Source organism: Dermacentor variabilis, chromosome 4, assembly GCF_050947875.1.
Source record: "Dermacentor variabilis isolate Ectoservices chromosome 4, ASM5094787v1, whole genome shotgun sequence".
NCBI classification, from domain to species: domain Eukaryota; kingdom Metazoa; phylum Arthropoda; class Arachnida; order Ixodida; family Ixodidae; genus Dermacentor; species Dermacentor variabilis.
In genome coordinates, this window is record NC_134571.1 from 171,967,763 (window position 1) to 171,981,909 (window position 14,147).

The 14,147-nt window shown below is 49.9% G+C and overlaps 1 protein-coding gene across 1 annotated transcript; it reads right to left on the reverse strand.

The window, feature by feature from the left end:
* Window positions 1-11,178: 11,178 nt before the first annotated feature.
* On the reverse strand, window positions 11,179-13,863 carry LOC142578423 (uncharacterized). The gene is made up of 2 exons (XM_075687810.1): window positions 13,391-13,863; window positions 11,179-11,641 (listed from the first exon to the last, which is right to left on the reverse strand). The coding sequence occupies exons 1-2, from the start codon at window positions 13,861-13,863 to the stop codon at window positions 11,179-11,181; spliced, it is 936 nt and encodes a 311-aa protein (XP_075543925.1).
* Between the last annotated feature and the right edge of the window lie 284 nt (window positions 13,864-14,147).

The following is a 14,147-nucleotide window of genomic DNA, read 5'->3' on the forward strand; positions in this document are numbered from 1 at the left end:
CGGACAATTTGATGCTAGTTATATTTTATACAGGTCCGTCTTGAAAGGCAAAAATCAGCTTTTACGACGATGCCTTCAACTTTTCATAAACAACATGTGCCGCTGAATCCGAATGAAGCGGGTAAATGTAATAGTTTGTTGCATTAATAAATTGATATGTTGGAGCTTCTTCCGTATGACGTTCGCTTAGACAGATCTGTAGGGACGTGATTCAAATAAGTGTTCTGGGCTCTGAAAAAGAAATCACAGTGTCCCTCCACACTGTGCAGAAGGATGTCCAGCGAAGATGTGTATGCAGGCCCCTTAAAGGCAAAGCGCACCTCCGCCGTGGGACGGCCCGGCATCGCACTATCATCGGCATCGGCCCACGTCTGGGGAGTTTTGTGTTTACACACAAACAAAGTCCTGGGGGAACTAGCGCTTAGCAATTTCCCTGTAAAAATTTGATGAGCCACTTCACGCTGTAAAGGTGGATGACCAGCGAAGCTACTTAGCACCCGACAGTGAGGTGACGGTTTTTTGAACAAAGGTGCGAACAGATTCATTGGCCTTATCAGTGGTCACCGTGAGGTCAGGTAGGCAAACACATTCTCGAATAACCTCTGTTATTAGATGTATCCATCACGTATGACAGTGAATGGCTCATTCCCCCTTAAGCAATAGTGCGTGCCATCGCAAATAAAAAAAAAATATTTGCATGGTCTCCCCATTACGACAACGGCAGAGAAATGAAATTCGATGATGAAATGACGAGAGGCAACACAGCCAGCTATGGAAGAAGACGAGGGCCCCGAACATGCGAGCATTGGCACGATCCCGCTCACGCGGCTGTGCGGAGTTGCCAAAGGAGCTAGTTCGCGGGTTGTTCGTGCACGACGGAAGTGCCCTAGCGATATATAGTTTCGCTGTGAAAAGTGTTCAAAATAAGGAACGGAACGCAGTCTTTTTTTGAAACATCTTGCAAAAAACAATCATTGGTGATTAAGAGGCAAATGCGACAGAAACGCGTAAGCATTACGTCGCACCTCTTTGAGCTCCAAGTTCCATCATCTTAATAGCATGCAACAAATTAGTCACTCAATGCAGGTTCTGCGTCCTAGGATTGAGGTCCAAATTAGGGCAGTCCGCAGCAGACCATCTTGAGTTGCACTAGATATACGTATTCTGAAATGAAGCAGTGGCCACGAATTGTAATCCCTTCATCTCTCGCTCTGCTTTATATATATATATATATATATATATATATATATATATATATATATATATATATATATATATATATATATATATATATGTATATATAGTATATACACGATATGCGAAGAAGGGGAGTTGGTCCCCGATGGTGACAAGTTATCTTTTCGTGCACTACTCGACGACACAAGGTGAGGAATTTTTTTTTTGACGATCTGCGGTGCACTTCAAGCATATTTAGGCTTACTGCACAAAACTGAACCTTTATAACGACGCAGTTATCGAAAAACAGCTCCGCCGACCAAGCCTAGTTGGTTTGACTTAATTACTCGTACTAGGAGATGTTTGCGACGCTTTCTATGGAGCCTAAGCCATATTATAAGTTGTTTCGGGCACCCTCGCCACACCTGGCTTTGTGACGAAATACAGCTCGGCCGTATGACGCAGTTTCGCGTGTACTGAATCTTACCGACACACGTTTTGGCACTTTCTCTGACCCCAAACATTATTGTAATTAATTTATCTACTTTTTCGGGTACTTTTCAAGCACAGTGGCCGCGCTCGGCGTATTGGCGCAGTTAGCGAAAAGCATCTCGGCCGTGTGCCGCAGTTTCGCGTGTACTGAATCTTACTGGGAGAAGATCGTGACGCATTCTCTGACCCCTAAAATTATTGTAACTCATGTCGTAACTCTTTGGGACACTGTTGAAGCATGCTCGCCGCACCTGGGGTTGTCAAGCTCTTAGCCAAAAAAGCAAGCCGGCCGTGGTGTGTTAGTTTTGCGTGCACTGAATTTTAGTGGGACAAATTTGCGACGTTTTTTGTGGCCCTGCAACCACATATACCTTATTTCGGTACTCACGTTTGTCGAAAACGCGACTAGCGATTGCCGGCATTGATAATACGGGAGTATGTTGCTTGCCCCGGCAGGACGCATCAAAGATAACACCGAGGAGCTGAAAAACTTGATATGTCTGTGTTCTGAGCGGCTGAAAACATGTTTTGCACCTACGAATCTGTCTTGAGTGCGACTATAAGGCATTCTGCGAACGTGTAACATGGTCTGGCTGAGAGCCTGTATTGTAGCCATATCTGTGTACTTGGCGTAACATCGCGTCGATTGAGGCAAAGTTGTTTTGGAAACGCGCAGTCACCCGTGTATTTGGGCTCTTAAAGTGCACGAAATAATGCGCCGGAAGGGAGGGATCCTTGAAAATCGGATGTTTTCTTCAGATTCATGTCATTGTTTGGGAGGAGTCTTTATGCTACGAAATGTATGTTCAAGTGAATTTACCTGTAATGCCACTCAATCACCACATTTCGCCACTATACGCAATACTCCTGTTAGGTCAATATACCAAATGATACATGATTGTAATCAAATTTTTTCAGCTGACGTCATCCGGTAGAGCATCGTACGGCAGCGGCTGCTGCTTACCTGGTGCCAGAACTTCGGATGAATGCACAAAAATCCCGGAAACAGCATTTATATAGAGCAAAATAAACATTTCATCACTTCGGAAGACGTCTTGCGTTTACCATATGAAATTTCACGTGACACAGGTTCGTTAAAGGCTTGTAAAGGTCGTTCGCAATCATTTTTACTAAATATTAAAACGATTCCGCGCCAAGGCCGTGCATCGTTCCATAGTAGAATGGAAAAAAGATTAAATTCCGCGCCGATCAGCGGAGCCGGTGTGGCGTGCACCAACTGGCGTTCTAAACGCGCACACCCAGAACCGAAACCGGAAGGCGTTAATACTGCCACGTGGTGGTGACGTTGAAGAACACAGTGGCAATACTGTGAAAGACAAAACGAACTTTTATTAGGCGAACCTGTGCTCACAAAAACAGGCTACACTTATAGCACAACGATAGTGGCGAACACGGTCGGCGATCGTCGAAAATTTGATGAGCTGGTCAAGCTCGTCGCTTTTATACAGCACTCGTCGAATGTTCCAGACTAATCTTTGGGATCTGCGTGCCTTCCACAAAGTCCTACATCATTCGCGTCGCGCACTCATGCGATCAGATTACTCAAAATTCGGTCAGAGATAGCGGATAGAAGCATCGATCACATTCCAGAAACTTCCGATACATGCAGGCGCGTCCTGCGCTGTGCGATAAAATTTGTTAGGCGGTAAAACGTGTCGTCCGATAAAGAAAAACAAGTACACGTGTCAGTACTATCCGCTTGGTGCGTTAGTCTATTCGGCCGCTGGGCTCTATGAGAGTGTCCACTCTTGTTGAAATTTCTTTCTCTGTGACTCAGCACGCCTTGAGCCACATGAAACTAAAGGTGCCTTGGCATGCCTTGACAGGCATCGCTTCGTACAAATCTACTGCTGGCGCTTCTAAATGTGCATTTTGGATGTGGCCACTATCCGGTGATCAAGCCGGTGCAGCGCAAAACCGACACGCAGAATGTAGCACGGCCACACTGGAGCAGATGAGCCGGGACGAGGGCGCGCTCCAGCCTTCTCGTACACATAACAAACGCACTACAGTTGCTTGTAGCTACGTCTGCTGTGTAACGTAAATACCGCGAAGTGCCCGCTCACTGAGTTTACTGCGGCAGCCTGAGGGCACTGTGGTGAATCGGGCGCCAGGCGCATGGCGATGCTGCCCGATCGCCAACTACCGGCTTAAACAGGTCGTATGCTTCATGAGTTGCGCACCTTTCAGGCCTGTCGCAGTCATGATTGACGCTCGTTACGACTGAACATACAGGCGAAGTTTGTTCGGCGGTCGAGAATTCTGGGACTGACATAGAGGCAAGTGCGAAATTAATTGTGCTGCGTACTACTCAGCCAGTTGCCCAGATAGCTACGCGAAAAGCCGCGCCCAGCTATCTAGCACACTCTACCACAACAACCGGACGAGACACCGCAAACTCGACCGTGCATATGGTTGAGCGACAGCTTCAACATTTAGCGCGTCATACCCGCTAAATTGCAACGACGCGCCAAATTGAGAAGTAGTGACGTTACCATGAAGATCAAAGATCGATATTAATGTTAGCGCCACGATGGCGTTCTATAGGCCTAGCTTTGCGGGTAGGCCCCACTGCGCCACGTCACAACAGAAGCATTCTGTTGACGACCGAGAGTTGTGAAGTCGCAACAGAAACACTGTGTCGCGATAACAGAGATGAATTCCCCTTACCCTACCTTGCACTTGTACAACCTGTACTGTGGTAGGAACGGCAGAGAGAACGAAATAGATGTCTTTTTTCTGCATTAGGAATTTGCCAGCTCATTTTCCTTTTACTTTGTTTCCTGAAAAAGGTATTCATTATTCGGAGTGCATTCTTTTCCATCAATTGTACAATCACCTATTGTCTACCGTCCCTACAGTCGACACCGTAATTTAAACCGCTTCTTCCCCAGCACTTGCGTCTTCCCTCACTTTTGCATTGAAGTCGCCTATGAGACTGTATGGTGATTTTGGACCTTTCTCATCGGTAATTACACGTGTTCATAAAAATATCCTAATTATTCATCACCATGATTGGAGGTTGGAACGCAGGATTATACCAGCTTTATGCAATATCTCCTATTTAGTTTTGTTATGATGGCTGATACCGTCTAATTATTGTTGTAGAATTAAAAATGTTTAGAATTAGAAATGTTGTGAATTAGAAATAAGTTTAACTTATTGGATAAGTGTTACTAGTTGCCTAAGCTTTCACCGAGTGTGCAGCGACATAACGTCTATGTGAATGTTACTCGGGGTTTTAAGTTTTCTGTGTGATAAACTACACGCACCAAGCACTGTTCAGGTGGTGGTACGGCGTGTTCATTTGCCTCAGTGTCACAGTGCCCAAGTGTAGAATGCCACAGGGCGCGAATTCAAATAATAGTGGTGATGTTAGACAAATTAATCTTTAAGAGCTTGGGTGGCTATGTTGCGTTTGTTGTTTATGTTTTAATACGTAACTTTCTTTGAATAGGGGAACGGCGTCATTCTCCGCCCCCTTGCCTTTGTGTGCTCACTTTGTGTACCCCCTCATTCTCTCCTGGAGAAAATTGGCTTGAATTAAGGCCAGTGACGCTGTGGTATCACTTCATCCTATAGATCACCGTAGCCATACACTGGGTCCTGCTGACTCTGAACACGGCTCCGTTGTGCGCATTGACGTGTCTGTTCCTTCCAGCGTCCATCGCATTGGCGCTACTCTTTGGGAGTCCTAATTATGTGTGGCCTTTCGGTAGCGCTATCAGAACACAAGAAAATTAGTTGCTAGGTGGGTTCGTTATTACACATGACAGTAATGATACGTCGCTCCCTGCATCGTATGCTACAGTTGCCGCTTCCAACCGATTGTAGCTGATGCAACCGTCAACTTTACCTAAAAAAGCTTGGTTTTATAATTTGGCAAAAATTATTGCGAACATTCTGTGCTCTTTCCAAGCCTCCATCGAATCTTTGGAACGTGCTATTTCGTAAACTAGATGCAAGAGTTCTTGTCAATTGAGGAAGTGTTTATTTCGGTCGGTGTAAATGCTCGTTCCAGGCCTTTTGTGCAGTAATCTCTTGCTATGGCGTCAGGAAAGCAGCATTAGTTCCCGGGCGAACCTCCAACCGATTCATCAGTTGAAGAAAGTCAATATCAGGGATTTGTATTTTTGGTATTTAGTTCAAAGGAATACTGCGCAGAGAGGCGAAACATGCGAAAGTCGTGGACAGGTAATATTACCAACAAATGCAATTTAGATTCACATACATGGCGTAGAAAATACCTGACTCATCCGAAACTGTGCAAGAAATTATTCAGAAAACAGCAGTTTTTCAAGCACTCACCCATTCTGAGGCATTACCTCCAGCACTTTAGCAGCAAGTGTACACGGACGACTGCACATTTTAGACACAACTTGACCTCAGCCAACGCGATGGCAGGCTGTGTACACATACGTGTCCCCAACTCAGCATCCCAGCACGAGTACGCTAGACCGTCCCAGAATGCTTACACTCAAGATAAATGCGTAGGCACGAAGAATTTTCAGTATTTGAGAAGACGAAAATATGTTCTTACAACTTCCTGGCCTCTGCGCCGATAGTACACCAGCAGCGTTCCTGGGGTACCAGGAACGCTGATGAATTAGCCATAACCATGGCAAACACTGGGATCAAGTGTCGCGAAAATGAGGGAATAAATTATATGTCCATGCAAATATATATATATATACATATATATATATATATTGAAGGCCCCTCGCCTTCGCTCAGGGGGTCCGCGAGACGGGACCAGCACGACATAGGACCAAAGGCGCAAGGAACAGAAACCGCTTTAATTTACGATAGAATGTAGCACTCAAACAATTGCCGCAGCCTCGCGGCCAATAGCAGAAAAGAGCAAGGCAAAGCAGCAAAACAGCGAGGCAACAAAATATACAAGCCAAAGAGAGCGACGAAAGAACGGCCGTTACAAACCATCAACAAACACAATATTTCGGTCGATAACAGAATGCATAAAGCGCAGAAAGCAAGCAAGCACCGAACCAGGCGCGCAGACACAGTTCCAAAAGCGAACAACAAGAGCACTCTTTCCGCGGACAAAAAACGCTTTTTCCCCTGCTCCGCAGCACGCTCGGAAAGAAACCTAGACGGCCACGCCCCACAAGCGCCTCCCCAGGCCCGCGCCCCGGAAAAAAGCCCCAAATGCAGTCTCCGCTGCCATCTTATCGGGCAGCCGCCTTCCCGGCAGTCCCCGCGCGAGTTCTTACGATACCGCGATCGGTGCGCATGGTCCATGCGACGAGTGCCGTTGTGGCGCGCGTTTCAAAGGCTTCCCCCGTGCGCGCTGCAGAGAGGGCCAAGGGCCCGACACTCCCCCCCGTACAAGATCGGACACCCGCCTGGGTGTCCAACAGCACTATGTAACGACACTATGTAACGACACTATGTAACAACACTATGTAACAATACTATGTAACAACACTATGTAACAACACTATGTAACAACACTATGTCCAACCACACCATGCATCGTCCTAGTCGAGTACATCGCGGCTTTTGCGAAGCAAGATGTTCGGGGTAGTTGGCACGCGATGGGCTGGAATGGTGTCTAGCGTCGTTCGGAGCTCCACGTGACAGCTCCAATTGGCGTGCGCTTAAGGGGTGCGCTCTTTCGGGGACGATGCACTTTTCGCGCAACTGACGCTAGCGCACATCGGTCGCCTCTTTGAGAGACCGACGACGTAGGTGATGTTTCGATGGGCCGCCGTGGCAGCCAGGCTGGTCACGCCCGTTGGAGTGGTAGCGTGGTATTCTGCGTAAGGCGAGGATATCCAAGGACAGCACATGTAAAAACGTCGCGATTAACAGATAACGGAAGTAGGGCACAGCCGCGTTAACTGCTGAACTCGTATAATGACTGAAGCACGGTTAGCTGTCTGATGGCCGCTCGTAGTATGCTTTGAGGTCGTGCAAGCTTACGGGCCCTATTACTCTGCTGCCGTGTTTTTCCCGCAGTAGGTACACCAAACTAGAAATACGTTTTGCGATAACGTAAGGGCCATCCCATCTAGGCGCGAGGGAAGCAGCAAACCCTTTTGCAGCATCGCGGAGTGGGTGCGTGCGGCGGAGCACTTCGTCGCTGACCGCGAACTCCAGGGGCCGCCTGCCTTTGCTGTATTGGTTCCCATGTTCCAGGCGGGCAAGGTCCAAGTTTTCCCTGGCCTCCTTCAGAGTGTGGGCCAGGCGGCTGGAAAGATTTTGTGTGAACGTGGAGTAATTGCGAGTTTGTAATTCAGAGCCGTTGGTGAATGCATGCTCAATAGGAAAACGGAGCTCGCGACCGAGAAGAATAGCCGCTGGCGTAAACTCTGTCGACCGGTTTACTGTGGTCCTTGTGGCAAAAGCCATCTCCTGGATACGAACGTCGCAGTCCTTGTGCCGCTCGCTGAAAGCCACCAGCATTGTCTTAAGGTTTCTGTTCTCACGCTCCGTGATGTTGGCTTGAGGGTGGTAGGGTGTCGTCCTTTTGTGCTGCACGCCAAGAGCTTTGCAAGTGTTAACGAATATCCTGCCTGTGAAATATGTGGCATTGTCCGTGATAAGCAGCGCTGGGAAACCGAAACGGGTGAATGCTTCCAACAGCCTAACCCAGATTATCTTAGAATCCAGCTTGCGTAGCGGGTACAGCTCTACCCATTTGGAGAAATGGTCAGTGACCACTAACAAGTATCGATTCCATTTAGCTGACCTGGGGTATGGGCCCATAACATCACATGCCACAATTTCCCATGGGTATCGGCTCTCAACTGGTTGCATGAAGCCTGGTGGCTTCCCTCCCCTCCGTTTCACGGTCTGGCAGGTAGGATATGTGCGAACGTATCTGAAGACATGCTTTCTCATGTGCGGCCATGTCGCGACGCGACACATTTTCTCAAAGGTTTTCTTGCCGTCGCTATGACCGGCGAGGCGGGTGTCATGAAAGTACTCTGGAAAAGGCTTGCGCAGCTTCCTAGGCACAACGACACGGAATGGGGACTCACCGCAATCCTTATCGGCAGCAGGTATATACCACAAAAGCAGGCCGTCGTCTGCTTGCATGTAGCAGTCGTAGTTGCCGCTACCGGCAGGGTTGGCGCCGTCCAGTTCCTTGCGTATCAAGTTGCACTGGTCGTCGCTTAGCTGGGCGTCGAGTAGCTGCTGGCGGGAGATCAGTGTTCCCCAGGCGTGCACAGGCACTGCCACAGCCAGGACTTCGGGTGCCGCCTCGCCATCCCCGGAGAGTGGTGCTCGGGACAGGGCGTCCGCTACCTTGTTGAAGGTGCCTTTCCTGTATTCTACTCTGTAATTATACTTCTGAAGAGAGAGGGCCCAGCGGGCTATACGGCTGGCTGGATTTTGTAGCTTTGACAGCCACGTCAGCGCCTGGTGGTCAGTCTGAATAGTAAAGTCAGCCCCATCCAGATACATGTCAAATTTCATGAGTGCAAATACGATTGCTAGGCACTCTTTCTCTGTTACGGTATAGTTCCGCTCTGCTTCTGTGAGAGTGCGACTTGCAAAAGCCAGAGGGTGAAGCTTCCCTTGGTGCTTCTGAAGCAAGACTGCGCCGATGCCATACTCACTTGCCTGGATCTGCACGGTGAATGGCAGGTTGAGGTCGGGAAGCAGCAGACGTGCGGTATCGGCGATAGCCGATGACAGAGCTCGAAATGATCCCTGCTCCACGTCAGTCCAGTACCAACTGGCACCTTTCCGTAGGAGCTGGTGGAGAGGTCTTGCCAGCTCAGCGCAGTTGGGGATAAAGTGGTGCAGGCTCTTTACGTCTGTTGGTGGTGGAAGCTGCAGTATGGCCCGGAATTTCTCCTCGTCAGGTTGGAATGTGCCTTGCTCGACGATGAAACCTAGGAAGTTGATTCTGGGCGAAACCAGTTGAACTTTCCGGGGGTTAATGGTGATGCCTGCGGCCTGCATTCGTTGTAAAACGGTGGTTAGGTGAAGGAGATGCTCCTCCTGGGTATTCGAGAACACTACCACGTCATCCATGTTAGCCGTCGCATAATTGAATTTGGCGTCTTGAAGCACAATATCTATTACACGCTGAAAGGTTGCAGGTGAATTGCACAAACCGAAAGGCAATCGGACATATTCGAACAGTCCCCGATGGCAAGTGAATGCAGTCTTTGCAATATCGCAGGCGTGATCGGAATTTGCAGGAAGCCCCTGCTTAAGTCTAAAGTAGTAAAGAACTTTGCGGATAGAAGTGAATACATCACTGAATCGATTGATGGGAAGGGGTACGAGTCTCGAACTGTGACAGCGTTCAACCGACGGTAGTCGACACACTACCGCGCCGTGCCATCTTTCTTAGGTGCTAGTACAACTGCGAATGCCCAGGGGCTCTTAGACGGTCTTACTGCAGCGGTAGCGATCATTTCGTCTAGCGCACTATCAAGAAGCGCTCGCTTGTGGATGCTCAGGGGCTGCGGGTTGAAACGAATTGGGCGGGCGCGTCCGGGGTCGATCCTATAAGTCAGCACATTAACGCTGCCAGGAGGTTCCGTGAACATTTCGGCAAATGGTTTAAGCGCCGTCTCGATTTTGGTCTTCTCCGCCGGAGATTCTGTGAAAGACTTCAGAACAGTGAGAATACCACTACCAGTCTCGGAGACCGCAGAGATATTGGCGGTAAACAGATTTGACTGTGGTTCCCTTGGCTTACTCATGAACTTGAGTGGATGTGCATACATGCCGTACTGGTAGGTGCCTTTAGAGAGATCGAGAACTATTACTGCTGTGGCTGTGAAGTTACGGCCCAAAATCACAGGACAAGAAAGTCCTGGAAAGTGTAGGAAGCGTTGCCAGAACTTTTTATCATTCATAGTAACCGTTAACCGGGCTGCTGACGTAGCGGACGCAACGTGAGCGGAAGCCATGCGAATGGTCGTGTTTACACTTCGTAACTGTAGACGTTTCGTCTCGCAGGCGCTTTTCACACGATCACCGAAAACAGAAACGAAAGAGCCGGTGTCTAAATAAGCAGTTACTTCTATTCCGGCCATTCTGACTGCTACCAATGGTGTTTTCTGAAGGTGGTCGTCAAGAAGACTGAACGTGGACGGCAAAGACCTCACCATTTGTCCGAGATCTTGGGCCTTCGATCTGGGGGGGGGGGGTGACACCTTTCCGGTACAGCTACTACCGTTTATGCCGGTGGTGATTCGAGTGTGAGGAGCTGTTTCTATCCGCCTCTCCGCTGCCGAGGTTGTCCGCGGCTCCGCGCCGTGACCGCAGGATAGTGAGACGACCAAAACACCCGGCTTTTCGTAGTCTTGGAAACGCCTGCCCCCGCTTGGTGCTTGACAGCCGCTGCAAGATGCTTCGATGTTGCGAGTAACGCCGCGTGAGGGTCGGCAGCTGCCGGAGAGGTCGTCCCGGAGCCTGCATGTTGCGAGGGGACGTCGGGGCGTGGTAGGTCGTTGGCCGGCGACTGGTAGGCGCTCACCACCACCGGCCCTCGTCGTTTCCCTACTGGCGGGAGCCAGGGGGGCTCGGGCACTGGCTCTTGTAGTGGCCTCGGCCTCCACACTGGAAGCAGACTGAAATGCTCCTGCGCGTATGGGCTGCTCCCGAGTGGGCGGCAGCCGCTACAGGCCTGCTGCGGCCCCGAGTGTCTCCCAACGTTGTGGCAGGTTCCGGGACCGGAGGCCGGAAAGGTACCTGGGTGGCAAAGGTGCGGTGAATGAATGGATCCAGCGCCCTTGGAGGCGGTATCTTATCCCCCGGGCTTGCAAATGGAGAACCGCGCCACGCGCAAGACGGTTCGAGGGAGGCTTGAGGCGGGGGTGGAGGCTGGTAAGCTAGCTCTGCCAACATCGCCGCCTGAATATCGGATGCCGCTTTAGCGAGATCGTCAAGCGAAGAGAAGGTGCGGCCCCTTAAATAAGCCTGGAAGCGTGGGTGAGATTGCCGGATTGCCCGGGTGACTCTTCTTCAACATGCCCAAAAAGGGAACACCGCAAGGCTCTGTGATATCCCCTACGCTTTTTAACATTGTTATGATCGGGTTAGCACGGAAGCTCGAAAAAATTGAAGGGCTCAGGCATGCCATATACGCCGACGACGTCACAATCTGGGTGACCAAGGGATCCTTAGGAGAAAAACAAGACCTTCTGCAGAGCGCAGCAGATACAGTCCATGCATACACTGAACACTGCGGGCTTGTCTGCTCCTCGGAGAAATCCGAGGTGCTCAGAGTCTACAGAAGAGGATACAATCTGCAAAACTCCATAGACATCTTCATAGGGGGGAAGAAGATTCCGGAGGTATCCCAAGTTAAGATCCTTGGCATGTGGATACAGAGCAACTGTCGTGTGGACCACACAATCAGACAGCTGGCAAACACTACAGCTCAGATCACAAGGATGATCGCAAGAATCTCAAACAGACGGCGAGGTATGAAAGAAGAGGACACATGTAGGCTAATACAGGCCCTCGTGATCAGTAGGATTGTATACAGTGTCCCCTACCAAACACCGCTCGAGCAGGAAAAAGAACAATTAGAGGCAATCCTTAGGAAAGCTTACAAATGCGCTCTCGGACTACCGGTCAACACCTCGACGGAGAAATTCCTTCAATTGGGCATAAACAACACAGTGCAAGAACACATCGAAGCTCACCTTCTCGCGCAGAAAATGAGACTCATGCTGACTCCAACGGGCAGGAACACGCTGAAGATACTGGGTATGAGAGATGCTTGCAGAGAAATTAACAGCACGGAAAGCATACCTAAAGAGATTCGAGAGATCATTGAGGTTAGCCCGATACCGAGAAACATGCACCCTAAATTACACAAGGCCAGAAGAAAGGCAAGATCAGAAGCACACAACAGATATTTCTCGGCGAGAAAAGACGTGTTATACGTCGACGCGACCACATACAAAGAGCACTCCGGGGCGGTAGTCAGCGTTGTTGATCACCAGCTTAGAGAAATCAATTGTGCTTCGATCAAGGGCAACAACATCCTGGAGGCTGAGGAAGCGGCAATCGCACTCGCCATGACCCACAAGGGCGAAGAGGCCACTACAACAATACTTACGGACTCGCAAGAAGCGTGCAGAAGGTACAGCAGTGGACGCATATCCACTGCGGCCATCCGCATACTCAAGACGAGAAAAATAACATTTCCGAGATGCTTCATTACGTGGACACCAGGTCATGAGACTGTGACAGGGAACCAGCGTGCCGACGCCAACGCCCGAGCATACGCCAACCGGGGGGCGCACCACGACGGGGAACCGGACACAGTCACCAGACGCTATGGAGCAATTTTAGAAAACCAAAGAGCCCTAAGGAGGATCTACCCCCCTCCCCACAAAGACCTTAGTAGAGAGCAGTCGGTTGCCTGGAGACAACTGCAGACTAATACATACCCCAATCTGAGTCTGCTCAGCAAAATCTATCCGTCAACATACGACAATAAATACCCGCTATGCGGTGAACACGCAACGCTTTACCACGTTACATGGGCCTGCCAAAAGCCAAAGGTAGCGCCAGTACACAAAACACCAACACCGGAGCAGTGGGAGGCTGCGCTATCCTGCTCGAAGCCTGAAGAACAGCTCAATCTGATCGACAGAGCTAGCAAGATGGCAAAGGCCACTGGGGCCCTGGACTGAGGGCTCCACCTTCGCCGGTATACCTTCTTTGTGAAAATAAAGTTTTTCATTCATTCATTCTTTCTGTTTCGGGTGCTGAAGGGTCTGCGCGCTCGTAAAGCTCCTGAAAGGACCGCATGTATTCTTGGAGGCTTTCTTCCTCCGCCTGACTACGGGCGCGAAGCTCGTCTTTTATGCGGACAACGTAGTCGGGGGGGAGGAATTCTGCTCGCAGTAGCTGCTCAAAGTGCGCCCAACTTTGGAATGACTGGCGACGACGCCAGTGGGCGGCGGACCCAGTCAGGGCGACGGGCAAAACGCGCTGAAGAAGAACGTCATCGGTAATAGCTTCCGCATCGCGGTAATCTTGCATTTCCTGAAGGAAGTCTGTCACCGATTTCTTATCTGTGTGGCCTTCATATGTAGGCACAGAGAGCTGCAAACGGAAACTGGCTGCTGGAGTTATGTTTGTCTGATGCTCGAGCAGCGCGGTCAGCTGGAAAATAATGCTGAACATATCTTGTGCTGGCGCGCCCTGGTCCTTTTTGTCAGGCATCGGACTAGCGGTTTCGCGAGTACGATTTTCAACCGCGCCCTTCTTGACTTTACCCGAACGTAGGTGCATTAAAATGCCGGCGGTGCATCTTTGGTGTTGAAATCGGACGGGCAAAGTGGTCCGACGGAACGGTCAAGCGGTTCTGCGAAGGCAGGATGGCGCCGATTAGCGGGGCGCAAGGAGAGCGAGATGTAGTATAAAAACGTTCAGTGAGCGGTTTTTGTTCCTTGCGCCTTCGGTCCTTTGTCGTGCTGGTCGCGTCTCGCGGACCCCCTGAGCGAAGG